The sequence below is a fragment of the Mustela putorius genome, unplaced genomic scaffold (genome assembly GCF_011764305.1).
Source record: "Mustela putorius furo isolate JIRA1106 unplaced genomic scaffold, ASM1176430v1.1 tig00000407_pilon_pilon_pilon, whole genome shotgun sequence".
In the NCBI taxonomy this organism is placed as follows: Eukaryota; Metazoa; Chordata; class Mammalia; order Carnivora; family Mustelidae; genus Mustela; species Mustela putorius.
The window spans coordinates 22747769-22767050 of record NW_025421373.1 but is presented as its reverse complement, the minus strand read 5'-3'; the positions used below and the strand labels follow the sequence as shown (position 1 = coordinate 22767050).

Below are 19282 nucleotides of genomic sequence, written 5' to 3'. Positions count from 1 at the left end.
GTTTGCTTCTCATAAATATTTAAGTTGTTTAGAATGTAGTAGGTTAAAAAATGATTTGCATTTCTGTAATTATTATTTTGCTTGTATTAGTGTGGCTAAATGTTTCAAACTCACATACATTAGTCTCCTAGTCCTAACTTTGGAAAACCTGGGGTTTTTTTTGTTTTTTTTTTTTTTTGTCTATCAAGGTCCACATACAGAATGATAAGATTTTAATGTCCGACATTCTTGCTTTTAAGAAGGAACTATTCCTGTAGCCATAACCTGTGGCCAACTGTCATAAATAATATACAAAGAAGATGGGATGTATGAATATGATGTTTCTAAATCCTCCTGCATAATAGTTTTAGGTAACCCAGAGAGTTAAAAGCTGCCACTGTCGTCCATATTTATTGTACATCAATAAGGTGTATGGCAGTAAGCATTAGCTTTGTTTTCAGTAAAACATCTACCAATTAATTATTGATGTTCTTTTGGAAGCATCTTATCACTTCCATGCACTCCTTTCCATTGGTTACAATAAAATATTCCTGCAAGAGTAAAGATGAATAGTTACCTTCTATTTGAAGAAGCCTGTCAATCCCCAGGGACCCTTGCTAAAATGCCATGGGAAGGGAAAAAAAATTCACTGCTAAGTAAACAAATCTTAAAGGAAACCATCAATCATTCCTTTTTTCAATCCATCCTTAACAGTGGCCTCAGGCTCATTTAAAATGGCTGTCTAGAATTGTGGAGTCAGCGTTCTGCCTCTTAACCTGGCAAGCTTGTCGCTGGTAATCCACAGCACTGTAAGACAGGTTCCATGAGAAACACTAAGTGAATGAAAGCTACCAAAGAGCTTAATGATGGAGAAATACTCAGAAACGGGGAAATACTGAGATCACAGAAAAGACAGGGAGGATTCCTATTATTCTGGCTGATTAAAAAGAAGAGCTCTTCACTTGCGTACTTACCCTAAATAAACAGGCAAGATTAAAAACATCCAATGTATCATGAAGAATGCTCTAAGTAACATGAGGCCAGCTGGTAGGATTTCACAAGCTTGCCCAGCCCCCAAACCCCTAATAAGACTGTGCCTGTGGTTCCCTGCCTTAAGGAATGGTGCTCTCCTACACCAAGCCAGAGATGCTACTGATGTCCAGGGAGCCAAGACTGGGAAGAGAGAAGTACAAGTAAGAATAAACCCTTTGCCCCAGAAGTCTCCTGACCTGCTGGTATCAGGGCAGGCACAACACTGTTTCCTTGTCCCCCCTCCTACTCCCTCTCCAAAGAGTCACATCAAGTGGGTGCCAGCACTTCCCACGTCAATGTCAGCTTTACCTCCTGATGCTGAAGGAAGAGTCCAGACGCTTATCTTCTACAATAGCATGGTAATTGAGTTTGAGGGCTAGTTTACAGTTCAATATTTATGTAATTCCAAGAATGCCTCATATCTGCAAGGAAGCCTGAAACCACATTATTTACTTCTTTGTGATTCTGCCCAACCATAAACTTCGCCACATATGTCTATCTACAGAGGCCATCAGCATCAAAGGAATAATGTCTAACAAACAGGTGAAACTTTCTTTTTTAAAAAATATTTATTTATTTGAGAGCGCGCACACACGCACGCGAGGGTGCACACAGAGAGGGAGCGGGAGAAGCAGGCTCCCCACTGAGCAGGGAGCCCATTGTGGGGCTCAATGCCAGGACCCTGGGATCATGACCTGAGCCAAAGGCAGATGCTTAACTGTCCAGGACCCTGGGATAATGACCTGAGCCGAAGGCAGACGATTAACCGACAGAACCACCCAAGTGCCCCAGGTAAAAATTTCAAGTGCAACAGTTTCCACTGTGGAACTACAAAATGTTACATTCTTCAAACCTTAACCTATTGGCTAGACATCATTCTTCTTTCCATCTACATTCTCAATCACTGGAAAGGCTCAGACCATTGGAAATACATACTCCTTTCTGATTCTGATATTCTGCAAAGGCCATTGCTTCATACACACTATAAAAGAGGAGATTTTCTTCTTCCTCTTTGAAATACTCTCCACAGGCCAGGGAATCTCTCACAGAGGAATTGCATTGAGCCAGTAGAACCTGGATGCCAATGGCTTCATAATCTCTACGAACTTCTTTCAGTGTATGGATCCCTGCTGTATCTAAAAACTGTATTGCGCTACAGTCAATCACTATGGTATGAAGGTCCAAGGGATCAAGGGAAAGTTGCATGGAAACTTCGTCCTGGATTCCACTGAGAATCACTGTCTCCTTCATGATCTTTTTCTTTGCGGCCTTCTTCCGAGCGGCCTTTACTAAGACTGGGTTGAGAGTCTTTTTGTATAAAGCGGATTTAAAACATTCTTTGTTTATGTAGTAGAGAGGGGCTACAAAACGGAATATCTTGATGCCTGGCTTAGTCTGAAGATTCTTGTAAGCAGACATGGATTCAAAGATTTCAGACTCTTCCACCAAACCGAGCAATGAAGTCTTTGGCTTCTGAGTGCGGAGAATGACACAAAACATAGAAAAACAAACCCCAGTAAGCAGGCCTATTTCAGTACTTATCAGTGCAGAGGACAGCATGGTAACAAACCAGATAACTGTATCCATTCTGCTAACCTTCCACATCTTGGGCAGATCCTTAAATTTAAGCAGGGCTCCCCGGAGATTTACAATGGTGATTACACCAAGGACACTTTTCTGAAGGGAATAGAATAAAGGAGCTATTACCAGGAGGACCAAGAGAAGAACCAAGGCTGTCACCACACCAGAAAGCTGAGTTTGGCAGCCTGTTGATTCTTTAACCAAGGTCTTTGCAAGAGCTGCGCTAGTAGTAAAGCAGTGGAAGAAGGAAGGGATGATATTGCAAAAGCCAATGGCATACATCTCCTGATTGGCTTTGACCGTGTAGCCATGTTTCTTGGCAAACATCTCAGAAAGTGATACAGTGATAGCAAAACCAATGATTGAAATAGCTATTGCATCTACAGCCAAACTAGGAATTAGGTTCCAGTCGGGTGCTTTTGGTGGCATGAACCCTGTGGGAATAGACCCAGCAATACTGGTATTGTATTTCTCATTTAGTTTTCCAAAATGAGAGGCTAATGTGGCTGCCACAACGACAATGAGTTCAGTTGGAACTGGTGCCTTAAGCTTGGACTTGAAGTGCTCATTGAGTTCTTTGGTTGGCAAGAGAACCAAAAGGCACAAAAGGCTGGTGATGAGATCACAGAGATTGGTCTTATGGATGTTTCTGAAGATTTGTATCCAAGTGGTGATGAGCGAGCCCACACCACTACTCCGAGGAAGGCTGAGCCCAAGGAGATACTTGGCCTGAGACGTAAGAATAGTGAAGGAGGCACCAGTGACAAATCCACTCAGCAAGGCGTCTGAGAGGTAGACAGAAACAAAGCCCACTTGGAAGAAGCCCATCGCTACCTGGAAGGAAGGATATATAAGTGTTAAATATAAGTGGAAAAGGGCTCTAAACCCTCTAAATAAATACCCTGGCATTGCTTTGCATGGAGATGTACCTGCAGCATCACAAAATGTCAGAGGTAGGAAAAAATTCAACTGTACATCAGTCCTCTCGTTCTACTGACACGCAGAGGGCTAAGAAACTAGCCCAAAGTCACACTGTTACTCAGCCCGCATGAGACAAGAACTGAAGATTACTACCTTCTGCTTCAATGTGTCTTAAGCATGAATAAAGTTCAGACCTCTTTGGAAAAGAAAAAATTCTTAAGGATCCACAGGAAATTATAAAAACTCAACCTGGAAAAATTCTCCTAATTAAAAAACCCATGTGTTTTCAGTAAATTACGAATCAGTACTATAAAAGTGAAGTTTTACTCTTCTCTGAGAAACTCTTCTCATTCAGTGTGTATGTGCTGGTGCCAAATTGCCTCCCATACCAAATCTGCATCCTCAAAGACAAAACTTTTTCATTTCTTTATTTTTTCCTCTTCCCAACAATTCCTCAGAATTCTACTGAGCCTATTCTCACTGGTGAGACATAATAATAAAAAAGCAAACAGAGCCCGCAGAGCCCCCCACTCTTCTGCCCGTCACCCGCTTCTGCCTCTCCTCTTCACTGAATACCACATGAAAGGAGCTACTCTCCCTCCCCCAGTCCACACTGGAACCAAATGCCTATAACGGAGAAGAGGTTTAATGCTGGCATTGATGCCTGGAGGCCAAAAGACAGGGGCAGGATGATAATGGTCGCTTAGCAGATTCTATGGGAGACCCGAAGAGAATCTAATTTTCTAATCCTTTCTTCTGGCTAATAATACGAAATGGTGGTTCTCAATTGTTCCCCAGAAGTCCAAGAAAATTGCCATCTTTGGTGAGAATCACTCACCAGAGCAACAAATCTAAAGGTGGGGCATCTACAATTTGAAACCACCTGCCCTCCTCCCTTTGCCAACCTGTAGCCTGTTACCCTCCTCCTGGTTTGTTCATGCTGACTCTGCTGATAAGCAACCACACATCATCACAAGCAAACCCAGCATTTTTCAACATGTAAAATGACGGAGTTGTCCTGAGTAATCTGAGGTTCCTAGCTGGTCAACGTTTTTACAACCAGATAATGACAATCTGGCTGACTGAAATTCCTTGGTTAAGAGGCTGCCTAAGGTTGAGAGAAGAGAAGCAGCCTTATCTTACCTGCGGAGTCAAACCGGGGCTTGAATTTGGGCTCTATCCCTCACATGTCCTGAGCATTCAATGAATGACAGCTTTAATTATTACACTCTCTGAGACCCCTGAGAGATCTGAGATTTCAAGTACAGGGACTGCTTTTGCTAGAAAGAACGACTCATGCCACGGTTTCTTACCTGGTAAACTCCAGCCAGGAAGGTCACCGTGCTGCCGATCGCGATCGCGTAGCAGCTTCTGTCACACATCCAGTCCAATGTCTGGTTTAACAGCTCGCTCCCATTTGAAACCATCCCGAAATGAGAAGGCATGCCCTCAGCAGTGTCATAGCCGGCTTTGAGTAGTTCTCGGTCAACTACCTCACCTATCATAAGGCACAATATTCCAAAAATGCCCACAGAGATGTGACGGGAGGTACCCAATAAGAAATAAATGATGCTGGCAAAAAAAGAGGTATACAGCCCATAGATAGGTTCTTGGCCAGCCAACAGGGAGTAAGCAATGGACTGGGGCACTAATAGGATGCCCACGATCAAGCCAGACATCACATCCCCTAAAATGTTTTTCTTCAGATCATATTTTGGGAGCCACTGCAAAACAGGAAGGAAACCCAAAATCATATTTTTGGCTCTGGTTGAACTACACTGGCAACTCTTGTGCAGTTTTTTAATGACGAATTGCTTGAAGTCAGTAGTTGACTTCTCTTGAGGCTCCATGTGGATCCTATGGTAAGGTGTGCTTTGATCACTTGCTTCAAATTGCTTCAAGGCAGTACATGAGCCCCTTTCGAGCTCCAGATGCATATCAGATAGAGAAAGGTTTTGCTGGTTTTCTTCAACTGAATTCTTGGGTGACAGATCATTTTGCTCTTTCCTTTCCAAAGACATTTCTAGAGATAGACGCTTCAGCCTTCTACCTTGAAGAAAACACCAGAATTAATGGATTAAGTAATTCTCAGCGCTCACACATTTTAACAGTTCTATTTGTCTTTTGTGAGAGTAAAGAGGAAGTTCAGTTTGGGGGCAAGTATCAGATTCACTTTCTTTACTTGAGCCTCGTATGTCTTGGTCAGGGAAAATAAGAACAAAACCAGACCAAAACCAGCCAAGTCAAAGCAAATAAGTCATTAGGTATAGGACTTCCCAAAGTATAAACTATCAAGAATTCCTCTCCATCTCTGCCTGGCTCCCCTTGCAGTTTTCCCCTCCAGAAAAGGTATCAGGATGGCCTGTCCCCTCCCACTATCACTGTCTTCGTTCCAAGTTTTTCACTCCCTGGTATACCACAAAACAGGATCTAGTCTCAAACCTTCACTGCTACCTGCAAGTCCCTGAAACTAAGATGGTCCTTTTCTTGTAATAGACCATAAACTGCTTACCAGATACTTCACAAGTGAATGTCTTTGTGTTAGCTGTTTGCTTAGCTTGAATGGCGAGCAACCTCTCTGACCATCAAGGTTCTAATCATTTTTATACCCAGTTAAAATACTACCTCTTATACAAAGCAATGACCAGTCCCCTAGCCCAAGTGAATCACTATACTCTCTGTATCCCATAGCATTTTGCAGCTTCATAATAGTACTAATCACACTTTTGTGTTAGTTAAGTAAGAGTCTCTCCAGTTCCTGGAGGAAAGGATATCTTGTTCACTGCTGTAATTACCAACAAATGTACAACTCTGAGACAGGAGACTTACAACATATTTGAATGAATCAAAGGACAAATGAATATACAATTTTATGACTGTGGCCAAACAGAGATTAAAATATATTAGATGGAAGACTCGGAAAATTTCCTGTTTTGGAATTGACAGAAAAAAACACCCTTTACTGTAAAAATAACACACATTAATTTTGTTTGGATGAAGGGGCTATAGCTGGTCATCCCATTTAACGAGAGTGAAATAATAGTTACTTTATGATCTTATTAAGTTATAAAGAAGAAAAGAACAGATTTAGATGACCACTTACCCTGAGCAAGTCAATCAGATTTATGAATACACACAGCAGCTCTTCATTCCTCAATGCAACCCGTCTATAACTCTCTTATTACTTCCTACTCAGGCCAACCTAGTTTGAGTACTTTTCTTATGTCCTTCTATTTTGGAACAGCTCTTGGTGATTCCTGGGTCAAAAGGCTTTTCCAAACCTAAGATACGCAAAAGAGGCATAAGAAAAAACCAACAAAATCTTAATCTTGCCTGACATGGCTGCTATCTGGGAAGGAAAAAGATAAAAATTAATACTAGAAAATGCAACAGAGTGATGGAAACTGTAAAAAAGAATTGAATTGAAATACTAAAAGTGAAAACCACAGTTAATGCATGAAGAATGAATGCCTTTGACAGGGTCATCAACATATTTGACAGAGTCAAAGAAAGAATCCATGAAATCAAGGACCAGTCAAAAGAAATTACCCAAACTGAAAAAGAAAGGAAAAAAACAGAATTAAAAAAAAATAATAATAATAATGTAAGAGAATATCCAAGAGCTATGGGACATATTAAGCAATCTAACTTATGTATAATTGGAATCCCAAAAGAAGAGGACAAAGAATGAGCAGAAAAAAATATCTGAAGACACAGTAGCCAAGAATTTTCCAAAATTAAAGACAGACACCAAACTATAGATCCAAGAATCTCAGAGAATACCAAAAACAACAAATTTAGAAACAAAAATAAAACAAAATCCCACACCTACACATATCATACTCAAGCTGCTAAAAGCAAAGATAAAATCCTGAAGACAAAGATAACATCTGAGACAGCCAAATTAAAATGCACAGGAACAAAGACAAAAATTATAACTGATTTCTCATTTGAAACATCAGAAGATAACGGGGTAATGCCTTTATCACAGAAAAACAGCTGTCAACAATTCTATAACCAGAGAGAATATCTTTTAAGAGATGAAGAAATAAAAACTTTCTCAGACAAATACTAAGAGAACTTCCAGTAGACCAGTGCTACCGTATTTACATATATCAGACAGAAATAGATCCACACAATACACAACAAAGAAATGAAAGAAATAAAGTCCAGGCACAGAACACATGAAAATAAAATAAAATCCATTTTAAAATTTATAATATCTTTAATTGCTCTAAAAGATAAACCTCTAAGTAACAACAGGAATGCATTTTGCATATGCAAAATAAAATATATAAATGTAAAATTGTATAAACTATATAAAAATAGCACAAAAAATGGGTGGAGGAATTGGGAGTTGTAAGGTCTTAAACTAGATATGAAGTGATAAACTATTATTTGAAGGCAGGCTCTGATAATAGATGTATATTGTAAACCCAAGAGTAACCACTAATTTTTTAAAAATACAAATAATACGACAACTGTAGAGAGAAAACAGGATCATAAAAATTTTTCAATCCAAAAGAAAGCAAAGAAAGAGGAAAAAAAGAACCAAAAGTAGGTGGAACACAATGGGAACAGCTTGCAAGATGGTAGAATTTAAAACAAACAAAAATAATTACAACTGTGAAAAGTCTAAACATGTCAGTTAAAAGGTAGTGAGTTTTAGGTTAAATTTAATAAATAAAACCCAACTATATGCTATCTATAAGAAGCCCAATATTTATTTATTTATTTGCTTACTTACTTATTTTTGAGAGAGCATGAGGGGAAGGACGAGGGAGAGCCAGAGGGAGAGAGAGAATCTTTTTTTTTTTTTTAATATTTTATTTATTGATTTGACAGAGAGAGAGATCACAAGCAGGCAGAGAGGCAGGCAGAGAGAGAGAGAGGAGGAAGCAGGCTCCCCGCTGAGCAGAGAGCCCGATGCGGGACTCGATCCCAGGACCCTGAGATCATGACCTGAGCCGAAGGCAGAGGCTTTAACCCACTGAGCCACCCAGGTGCCCCGAGAGAGAGAATCTTAAGCAGGTTCCACGAAAGGCATAGAGCCTGACACAGGGCTAGATATCATGACCCTGACATCGCAACTTGAGCCAAAATCATGAGTCAGTCACTTCACCAACTGAGCCACCCAGGCACCCCAAGAGATCCACTTTGAATATAGGTAGATTATAAAAGTGAAAGGACTTTCCTAATGTAGTAATTTATTTAGCTTGTAAATGACTGAGCCGGGTAACAAAATCTAGATTTTAGGACTCTAAGCATAGCTCTTTTTGAGCATGGTGCTATTCCTACCACCTATCTAATTAGCTTTCTCTAACCTCAGATACTTCCAAACACATTAGAATTCAGCTACCCTACACATCCCACTTTCACCTACCTGCTCCCTAGCACTGGTAACTACAAACTTGTACCCTACTCTCCATTCACTATAATCTTGGCCACGGTCCTTTTCATCTCTAGCTCTCAAAAATTTAGGTATTCGTTCACAAACAGCCTAGAAGTGGAACTGATAACAGCCATCAGTCTGAATCTAAAAGCCATCTATAGTTTCCATCATCTGTCCTACTCACCTCCTAAAATTCTCAACACTACATATTTTTTCCCTTTCACACTATTTTAAAACCCAAAGCAACATAAAACTACATTAAAAATTGCCTTAAACTAAATTGTAGGTATGACTTTCATACAAACTAAGCTCCTTGGGAACAAGCTCCACTCTAAGTAGTCTTTCTATCCTCCAAAATGTCCAGGAATATGCTTTCTAAAATAGGAACTACAACATTGGCTAAGCAAATAACTCAAATACAGAAAAAAGGAGGATGCAAAGCAATATTTATTTTCAAGTGGAAATATCTACTCAGGAACATATTTTTCAAATACCCCTTTTTGCACAAAAATCCTCTCACTTCCCCAAGACAATTACTGCTTTCAATTATAGTATTCATCAATTGCTCCGTGAACATTAAGAAATGACAGTGTTTATCCTTGGAATAGAGCTTATAGCCAGACATCCATTTTAAGGAGGTTGAAATACAAACTATACATTCCATTAAGTTTAACAAAACATGATTCTACTGTAACATCTAGGCTAGTTTCTCCCTCTAATAACACTGATCACTGAGAGTGAGAAGAGGAAAGGTTCAAGAGGAAAACATTCAAGCTTTCCACATTACTTTGCAGGAATCCGAAGTGGGGAAAAAAACCATTTGAGGGTCACCTGGGTGGCTCAATGGGTTAAACCTCTGCCTTCAGTTCAGGTCATGATCTCAGGGTCCTGGGATCGAGCCCCACATTGGGCTTTCTGTTCAGCAGGGAGCCTGCCTCCCCCCCTCTCTCTCTGCCTGCTGCTCTACTTGTGATCCTTCCCTCTCTGTCAAGTAAATAAATAAAAATCTTTTTTAAAAAACCATTTGAAAAATACATTTACATATGCATACATTAAATAACAGTAGTAGCTCAGGCAACACAAAAAGGAAAGACATTTCTGAACTTCCTTCTTCAACAGCACACACACAGCTGTGACCACCTAGAAGGTGGTCTGATCCAGATGGGTACCAGCAGCTCTGGCACAATATCCATGTGAATTACCGAGAGGTTAGAGCAATGGACTAGAAGAGAGGTTACACCTCTTCTGTATATGCCCAACAGTGGTCAGCAAACTTCCTTTTGAAGATTTGGATAGAAGCAAAACTATGTCTACTTTTGGTAATTACAGCATAGGATTTTAACTAACAGTGCTTATATAACAGTTGTGCAATTCGTGAAACTGAAATGCCCTTTCAGATGGCAATTATGTTCAGAGGAGAGCGGTAAAGTCAGCCTCTGAAACAAAATGGCTCCATAGTCATGCTTTGCTCGACCTGTCTGTATATGCCACACTCGCTGCCACATAAAACCGAAGCCGCCGACCACCATGATCAAAGCATCTGCACAGGGGAGAAATCTCCAGGAGCTGGAAGCGTTTAGAAAGGCTTCAAGCGAAGAACCTGTCTCATGTCTCACCTGGGCTCTAAAGTCTGGGTCGGAGTTGAAAGAGTAAAAGAGGACTTGGAAAATGTATGAGGGAGAAGAAAACTCAAAGATCGTTCTGAGATTGGCAGAAAAGAATCAGAAATTAGAATGTTTCAAGCACCAGACGCACATGGGAAATTGGTTAAAGAGGAAGCTGCGAAGGTACCTGGGAGAGATTCTGGAGGATTCTGTATGCCAGCTTAAAAAAGGCAGACTTTGATCTGCAGGCCGTACAGAGTCCATGAAGGTTTCTGGGAAGGATTTAAAATATCACTCATTTGGTAAATAATTATATGTTATCTTATCACATCTTCTGTTATGCTAATATTTCTTTTCCTACTAAGCAATTAATATTTTAGCTTTTTTGTCTTTTATGAATAAAGAAAGAACTTAAGGTTGTTTAGAAAAAACTAAACCATAAACAGGTACAACTAAGGTAGAGTCTCCATTTACACAGTGCCATCCCATCCTCCAACCCACTGTTGCCAGACAAATCCAGGGAAGACCATAGCTCCATACCCGTCTCCAACCTATTCACAGGTACGTGCAGCCAAAATGGCTGGAGCCTAGGCAAACTGTTCCAGGCCCTAGACTGAGAAGCTAATGCTGTGAGAGGGCAGGCCTCCTGAAGGAAAAGGAAAGACTGTTCCCCATCAGATGAAAATTCAGACCCATCTTTGTTCCATGGGTTTGCAACCTTTGCTTATTCTACAAATGTTCATTAGTGTCAACAAGCCTTCCAATGCTGGATTGGTTGACTTTTCTATGGGAGCTCCTAGAGGTTGACTTTTCTATGGGAGTCCTGGTCTTCATTACATCATAAATATTTACTAAGCACCTACTATAAGCTAATCACTGTGATAGACACAATGCATCAGAACCTAGACCCCAAACCAAGGGGTCAATCTTTCTTTTCCCTACCCCACCAATCCTATATATGATCCATCAACAAGTCCTGTCTGCTCCATCTCAGATAGCTATCCATCTTCTCCCCACTGCCCAAAGTACCTGGAATTTAACCACTTTTCACTCCCCTCCACCATCTTATGTGGGCCACTCTAATTGCCTATGAAATCTGAGCCCTGCCTACCTCTCTACCTTCATTTCCTACTGCCCTTCTTGCTGTTTCTGGAACATGCCAACTTGACTCTTTTTCCAGGGTCTTTGCACTTGCTCAAGTTCTCTTTGCCTGGAATAATCATCCCTAGATCTTTGCAGGGTTTTTCTCATCCTTCAGATCTCAACGGAGTATTATCTCCTTAGAGAGACCTTCCTTGATCATTCCAAATAAAATAATACTCCACCCCATCCTTCTCTAAACCCTTACCTGGCTTTATTTCTTCATAGCACTATTATACTATGTATTTATAAACTAAAGAAACTATTACAGTCTTTCTCACACATACAGTATTTCCAGTAACAAAAACAACTCAGCACAGAAGGATCAGTAAGTTCTTGCTAAAATGAATAAGAACCCCAGTTTCTCCACACAATCAGAGGGTTAAGACAATGATAAACGATGAGCTATCACAGTCTAAGTGCCATCAACAGAGGTCTGGCATATTCGGAGAGTGCAGCATAGGGCGCAGGCCAATGTGAAGAAGTTGCAAGTAAGAAAGGAAAGGAAACTGAGGCCAGTGAAAGGTCCCAGGATAATCCAAGGCCCAGGAAAACATCACCCAGAATGCCAGATCCCTGGGGTGAAGCTGCAGGAGATTAAGACTAGACTGAAAGATTAGTTTCTCATTTGATCCCAAAAAGCCTGGACTTCATCCTATGCACTATGGCTGACAAAGGCATGAACTCCAGGGCGGGGCAGGGGTGCAAGAGGCTTGACATTTCGGTGGTACAACTAGACAAGAGACAATAACGGAGAAGGACAAGTCTAACACAAATTGTGAGGTGGACCACACACAAAAGGAAGAATGATGTCTAGGAGCATGGAGGAGGAAGTGGAAAGAAAGGAGACAACAAAAAGTTTGACTTTAGGTTTCACAGGTTTGACATTTCCCTTAGATGTTCAAATGAGGATGTCCAGTGAGCACTTAGAAATGGGGTGTTGGGTGCCTGGGTGGCTCAGTGGGTTAAAGCCTCTGCCTTTGGTTCAGGTCATGATCCCAGGGTCCTGGGATTGAGCCCTGCACTGGGCTCTCTGCTCAGCAGGGAGCCTGTTTCCCTTCTTCCCTACCTCTGCCTGCCTGTCTGCCTACTTGTGATCTCTGTCTGTCAAATAAATAAAATCTTAAAAAAAAAAAAAAAAGAAAGAAAGAAAGAAAGAAAAGAAAAGAAAGAAATGGGATGTCAAGCCCAAGAGGGAAGCGTTAACTGGAAAAATAAATGAGAGTATGTTGGTCATTAACACATAAATAGTATCTCTTTTTCTCTGAATTTCCATTATTTAGATGTTCAATGAATGAGCTGAATATATGCTTTACCTTCTCAACTACATTATAAATTGTTCAAGGAGATGTTTTATACTTTTTGCAAACTCTCACAATACTTAGCATAAAATCTGTCACACGGAAGGTATTTAATAAATATTTTGTTATGGACAGACTGATTTCTATTTTTAAAAAGTTATTTTAACCAAAAAAAGTCTAAAAAGAATTACCTTTGCCTTCTAAAATCTGAGTTCTGTTTCTCTGAAAGGTAATTGATACACTGCTGGTAGGAATATAAAATGGTACAACCCCTGTGGGAAACAGTCTGGTAATTTCTCAAACAGGTAAAGAGAATTACTATATGACCCAACAATTCCACTCCTAGGGATATAAGCACCCCCCAAAACAATTAAAAACAGGGACTGAAATATTTGTATGCCCCCCGTTTATAATAGCATTATTCACAGCAGCCCAAAGGTGGAAACAACCAAAGTATCCACCCACAGATAATAGGATAAACATTGTGGCACAAGCCATACAATGGAATAGTGTTTAGCCACTAAAAAGGAATGTAGTTCTGATACTCTTCATCTACATCATGGATGAACTCTGAACCCGTGTTGCTAAGTGAAAGAAGCCAGGCACAAGAGGACAAACACTGTATGATTCTGTGTACATGAGGTATCTACAATAGGCAAATTTACAGAGACAGAAAATAGATTAGAGATTACCAGGGACTGCAGGGAATGATTTCTTTCTTAATGGTTACAGTCTATTTTAAGTTTTAAAAGTAACAACTACTGATAGTTACACAACATTGTGAATCATACTTGATGCACTGAACTGTAAGTTTAAAATGGTTAAAATGGCCAGTTGTTTTTTTTTTTTTTAAGATTTTATTTATTTATTTGACAGAGAATGGAAGAGCACAAGCAGGGAGCAGGGAACCCAATGCAGGGTTCAAACCCAGGGTTCTGGGATCATGACCTGAACCAAAGGCAGTCGTTTAACCAACTGAGCCACCCAGGCGCCCCCAATTTTATGTTTAATATCTATTTTAACCTAAACAAAAGTAGGAAAGGAAGCATAATACTAAAAAGTTCTTATCCTATACATGAAATGGTTTACTATCTCTGAAGGTAGGCTGTGATAAATTAAGGATTTCTACTATAAACCCCAATGCAATTCCATTAATCACAAAGAGTTACGGCCAATAAACCAACAAAGGAGATAAAAACAGAATCACAGAAAATACCGAATAATCCAAAAGCAGACAGAGAAGGGGAAAGAAGCAGCAATCATATAAAATAACCTAGATCTAAAGTTTGTGGAAAACTTGAGAAGTCTTAACATTAACGTAATATTGCTGTGAACAAGTCTTCCACCAAAAGACTCTCTTCACTTATGTGGAAAAATCTCAACTAACTAGACTGTAACTGGTGTGGTCTGTGTAGTCTGGAAATAATATCCCAGGACCCACACTGCTTGTAAGCAGTGGTACGGTGCCTGGAACCAAAGCCTGTCTGATTCACACCTATTCTGTCTCTGGACTGCTTATTTTGAAACTTTTCAAATCTTCAGAAAAGTTAAAAGAATGATACATGGAACACTGGTATATTCACATTTCCTATTACACAACTTAACAATTCATCCATTGTTAAAGTTTTGCTACATCTGCACTTTTGCACTCTGCAAACATACCTGTTCAGGGTTTTTTCCATTCAACTACTTGAAAATTACAGACATATTTTAGCCTTAAAAACTTAATGGGAACAACATTGTTTTTGTTTTTTAAGATTTTATTGATTTTTCAGAGAGAAAGATAGAGCACAAATAAGGGAGAAGGCAGGCAGAAGGAGAAGCAGGCTCACTGCCGAGCAAGGAGCCAGACTTGGGACTCTGATCCCAGGACTCCAGGATCATGTCCTCAGCCGAAGGCAGATTCCCAACCAACTGAGCTACCCAGACATCCCGGAACCAACATTTTTTAACCACCACGTATGCTGCCTCTTCTTCAAAAGCAGAATTCATTAACAACATGAGAGCAAACCATCTGGATACACTCTTCAAAAATCTGCAATGGCTCCCCACCTCCTACAGCATATAATCTAAAAAGTTTAGTATAGGTTTCTCTCCATAAATGAGCTGAACCTGCCTTTCTTTTGCTTCCTTCCAAACACGACGGTTCTAGTCACCAGTCCTTGAAAATATTAAGCATCCTATGTTCTCTAGGTCTTCGCTCATGTTGTTCATTCATCTGGAATGCCTGTTCCTTCTATCTCCAACTATCTTGGTCCTTTTCCTACTCCTTTAAAGCCCACCTCAAATGCCAGAGGACAAAGGGGTTAAAACTTCTTTGGCTATGTACTCTGACATATTCCATATAACTACTTAGCACTTAAAGTCACATGTCTTTCAAACTAGAGTGCATATTTAAAGGCAAACACCAAGTCATCCTCATTCCTACATAACCCAAGACCCGATACAGTGCCTCCCATTGGTATACAGTGGTATACCTATATTTATTGAAATAAAGGTGGAGTTTCAAGTAAATGTAACGAAGACAAAAAAGTCTTATTTCCCAGTCATCACAGTAATTAACAATGTTCACTTTTGTCTGTGATGCAAAAAGTAGAACCACCATAAAGCTTAGGCGAGTAGCACACGTGCTATGACGTACTGTTTCTGGTATAAAGCCCAATGTAAGACAGAAAAGTAAAATACCCAAGAGGAAAATAACTTAATGTAAAACAAGGATCAAACTATTAAATAGTTCCTTAACAGTAATTCACTGCTTTCCAGAAGATTTCATATACATCTCCCATTTGCCTCCTCAATAAATCTGAGAAGGGATTATGAATCCTTTCCTCCAGTCACTCGCTCAACCAGTAGGACCAGATTCTCAACCCTCATTTTCCAATTTCCAGGGTTCCCTCCCTTTCTAAAATACCACTTTACCCCCAAATCTGTTTCCTTACTATGAAGCTTTAAGAGCTAGATCAAATCAACAGTTCATGGTTAAGTGCTCAACTCATTTCTGAACCTTACTAATTTTACTAATTTACTAATTTTACTGCTTGAAGCAATATACACATTATTGAAGCAGGTTTGGTAAAGGATTAATAATAAAATTACTTTTATCTTTCATATGACACCCACGCAGTGGTAACATTTTCATTTTCCTTTTCTATCAGGAGGAACAATGTAAAATTTACCTCTGTAACTACACTTTGGTTAGAGTAATTCATACCCCAGCCAAGAGTCAAACATGCCAAGCAGGTTCCTACCTCCATCCACTTCTGCTGGCCCTCTAACTGGAATGCTGCTTGGGGCTATGTGCATGGCTTTGCTTCTTGCTTCTTTTTTTTTTTTTTTTTTTAAGATTTTATTTATTTATTTGACAGAGAGAGATCACAAGCAGGCAGAGAGGCAGGCAGAGAGAGAGGAAGGGAAGCAGGCCCCCTGCTGAGCAGAGAGCCCCATGCAGGACTTGATCCCAGGACCCCGAGATCATGACCTGAGCCGAAGGCAGTGGCTTAACCCACTGAGCCACCCAGGCGCCCCTGCTTCTTGCTTCTTGTAGGTTTCTGCCCAACTACTGTCATAATGAGTTCCTTCCCACACACAACTTCTAAAATAGCACCACTGCCATCACCATGTCTCCTTCCCGGGCCCATCCCTGCCCTGCTTTATTTTTCTCCATGGCCCTTCTCACCATCTCGCACTGTATACATTCATTCATTCACTCAGGGTTAACTGTCTTATGAGGGCAGAAACTTGCTCTGTTTTGTTCACAGCTGTATCTCCTATATCTTGACCCAGGTACAGCACCTAACCAGTGCTTAACAAGTATTTCTTGAGTGAATGGATGAATGATAGCTTAACAGCTATGGAGTAAGGAAAAAGCAGTGACCCCTCTCTCTCCACCTTCATTCACCATAACAAAGCCATGTCAAGAAAAAGCCATGTCAAGATGGTTTGGTAACCATCTGCTTGGCAGTTTATGCTCAGTAAAGGTAACGTCAGTGCTCAAAATGCTCACCCCTCATAGATCTAATCTAGACCTGTCCAAAGCCTGGAATATGTAAACTCTAGATCTTCCCCCGGGGAGGCAGCATATTATAGTATAATGATATTCAAATACAGAGATCTTTTAAAATTCAGATTCTCAGGCAAATTCAGGAATGAGATCCAAGACTGCACCCTGGGTGACTCAGAGCCAGGGAGTGAGGGCCACACTAGGAGAATCACTGGGTAGCTACTGGAGTCAGACAGATCTCTATTCAGATCTCAGCTACACTATTCAACAACTACATGGCACTGGTGAAAACCTTCATTTTAGCCAGCATCAATTTCTCACCTATAAAATGGGCTGACTTGCAAGTTGTATAAAGCTAACCCAAGTACTTAACACAGTGCCTGGGCACATAGCATTTGTTCAAAAACACGACAGCTCCTACTCTGTCCTTGGAGATTCTTGAAAGGAAAACAAATGGGCTTATTTCTTCCAACAGGCTTGGCTCTCCATTTCTTACTCACTTGACATTCAACAACAAGAATTTCTGCTTAATCCAATATTGGATATCACATTAGTTCCAGATTTTTTATAAAGAGAACAGGAAGGTCCTCTTTATAAGGAAATGGAAAAAAGGAACTAGAATGGGTGCCGGAAAGTTTAAGTTCTATATGCTTCTAACTCACGTGGTCCCCAACCTGTGCAAAGAAAGGGCCCAGCCGGATATTCTCTGAGTTTGGGAGAGCTGTCTGTGTACATGTCCTAGCTCTGCAAAGGACTTGCTGTATAATGTCGGGCAAGGATCTGGCCCTCTGTGTCCCTTCAGTGGCCCCATCCATCCAGTGAAAGAATTTCAACTTAGTCTTCGAAGAAGTACAGTTCCTGATTTGTACTTAACCAGGTGTGTATGGTTTTAAAAACCAAGATAATGAAGTCCTCTTGCGTGTCCAAGCCTCAGTTTCCCCATCCGTCCAAGGGTGGGAGGCTGGGTAGTGGTGGCGGCTCCAATCTCCTCGGTCTTTCTCCCAGTTATCTGGGTTCCAGACGGCTAGATGAGGACTCCGGCAGAACAGCACCACAGGAGGTGCGGGATGTGTGTGGGGTAGGAGGTGGCTTGCTGAGAAGCAGAGTCTGGATCGCCACGGTTGGAGAAGGCGGGGTTGATCGCCCGTGCTTACAGAGGGTGCAACCCCAACGCACGCCCACCTACCACGGCCTGGCCACGACGCCCTCGCTTCCTCCCACCACGCCTCCGACACAGGCCGAGATGCCCGCAAGAGGGACCCTCTGACCGCGCGCAGGCCGGCACCTCTCCCTCCTCCCTTCTCGCGCCTCCTCCCCTCCGCTCACCTCTCAGTCTGGGGGCTCCCGGCTCACCGAGGGCTCGCGGCACGTCCTCCGCCGTGGCGAGACTGAGCGGACACCCCAGCGCAGTCAGGGATAGCCCCGTCCGGGACCGGCCTCCCTTTAACCCGCGCGTCCCCTTCCCCGCCCATCGCCCGGCCCCCGAAAAAGGCGGGGCCCGGGCGGGACCGCGTGGAGCTGCCGGGAGCTACCGACCGAGAGGTGCGGAAGACCCAGCCCTTACAAACGCTGCGGAGGTGGCAGTCACGTGGCCCCGCCGGCGAGCGACGCGGCCGCCAGCCAATGACGCGGCACAGTCCGCGGGGGTACCGCCCCCTGGCTGCTCTCCTCCTCGCGATTGGCTGCTCCGGGCAGCACCGCCACGAGTCCCAGTTTCTTAGGGCGAGTCCTCCTCGGCTTGCGCCTGTGAGGTCTTATTACCGGTTTTCCACTCTAACTCGGAAAGCGTAGGGAGGAAAAAGTGTCAGGAGAAATACAGAAGCGTTCTGTCTAGAGCTGTTAAGTGTTCTGCGTTTGCGGTGGAGGGGCAAGGTCTTTATCGCTGATTTCTTGGGACCCCATTCCTTCCCACCTCCGCTTTGTAGCTGGGGAATGAAGGCCCAGAATGGGAAAAGGTCAGCTGGGACGTTAAGGGGTTTTGCCCTCAGTGTAACCTATTCTCTCTACTGAAGGCCCCAACAGCCAGAGTTGCCTTTTAAGATGTGAATAAAAATGTAAGAATAAATATGAAATATAATTCCAACCTCATTTAAGATCATCAGTGGGTTTTCTTTTTTTTTTTTTTAATTTTATTTATTTATTTGACAGAAATCACAAGTAGATGGAGAGGCAGGCAGAGAGAGAGAGAGAGAGAGAGAGAGAGAGGGGGAAGCAGGCTCCCTGCTGAGCAGAGAGCCCAATGCGGGACTCCATCCAAGGACCCTGAGATCATGACCTGAGCCGAAGGCAGCGGCCTAACCCACTGAGCCACCCAGGCGCCCCATCAGTGGGT

General features: G+C 41.8%; 1 protein-coding gene across 4 annotated transcripts; it reads right to left on the bottom strand.

Moving 5' to 3' along the window:
- Positions 1-1678: 1678 nt before the first annotated feature.
- Positions 1679-18538, bottom strand: SLC26A2 (solute carrier family 26 member 2). 4 transcript variants are annotated; one of them, XM_004737841.3, is made up of 4 exons: positions 18277-18538; positions 6617-6794; positions 4827-5563; positions 1679-3426 (listed from the first exon to the last, which is right to left on the bottom strand). In XM_004737841.3, the coding sequence occupies exons 3-4, from the start codon at positions 5532-5534 to the stop codon at positions 1909-1911; spliced, it is 2226 nt and encodes a 741-aa protein (XP_004737898.1). In that variant the 5' UTR covers positions 5535-5563; positions 6617-6794; positions 18277-18538; the 3' UTR covers positions 1679-1908. The 4 variants fall into 4 exon arrangements, with proteins under 4 accessions (XP_004737898.1, XP_004737897.1, XP_004737899.1 ...); XM_004737840.3 differs by having other exon boundaries at positions 4827-5559; XM_004737842.3 differs by lacking the exon at positions 6617-6794.
- Between the last annotated feature and the right edge of the window lie 744 nt (positions 18539-19282).

Bases quoted from the DNA above. Each gene is read 5' to 3' on its own strand.
- SLC26A2 (XM_004737841.3), bottom strand. From the start codon at position 5,534: ATGTCTTTGGAAAGGAAAGAGCAAAATGATCTGTCACCCAAGAATTCA. The intron at 3,427-4,826 runs GTAAGAAACCGT...CCTTCCTTCCAG, and splicing joins TCCTGGCTGGAGTTTACCAG to GTAGCGATGGGCTTCTTCCA.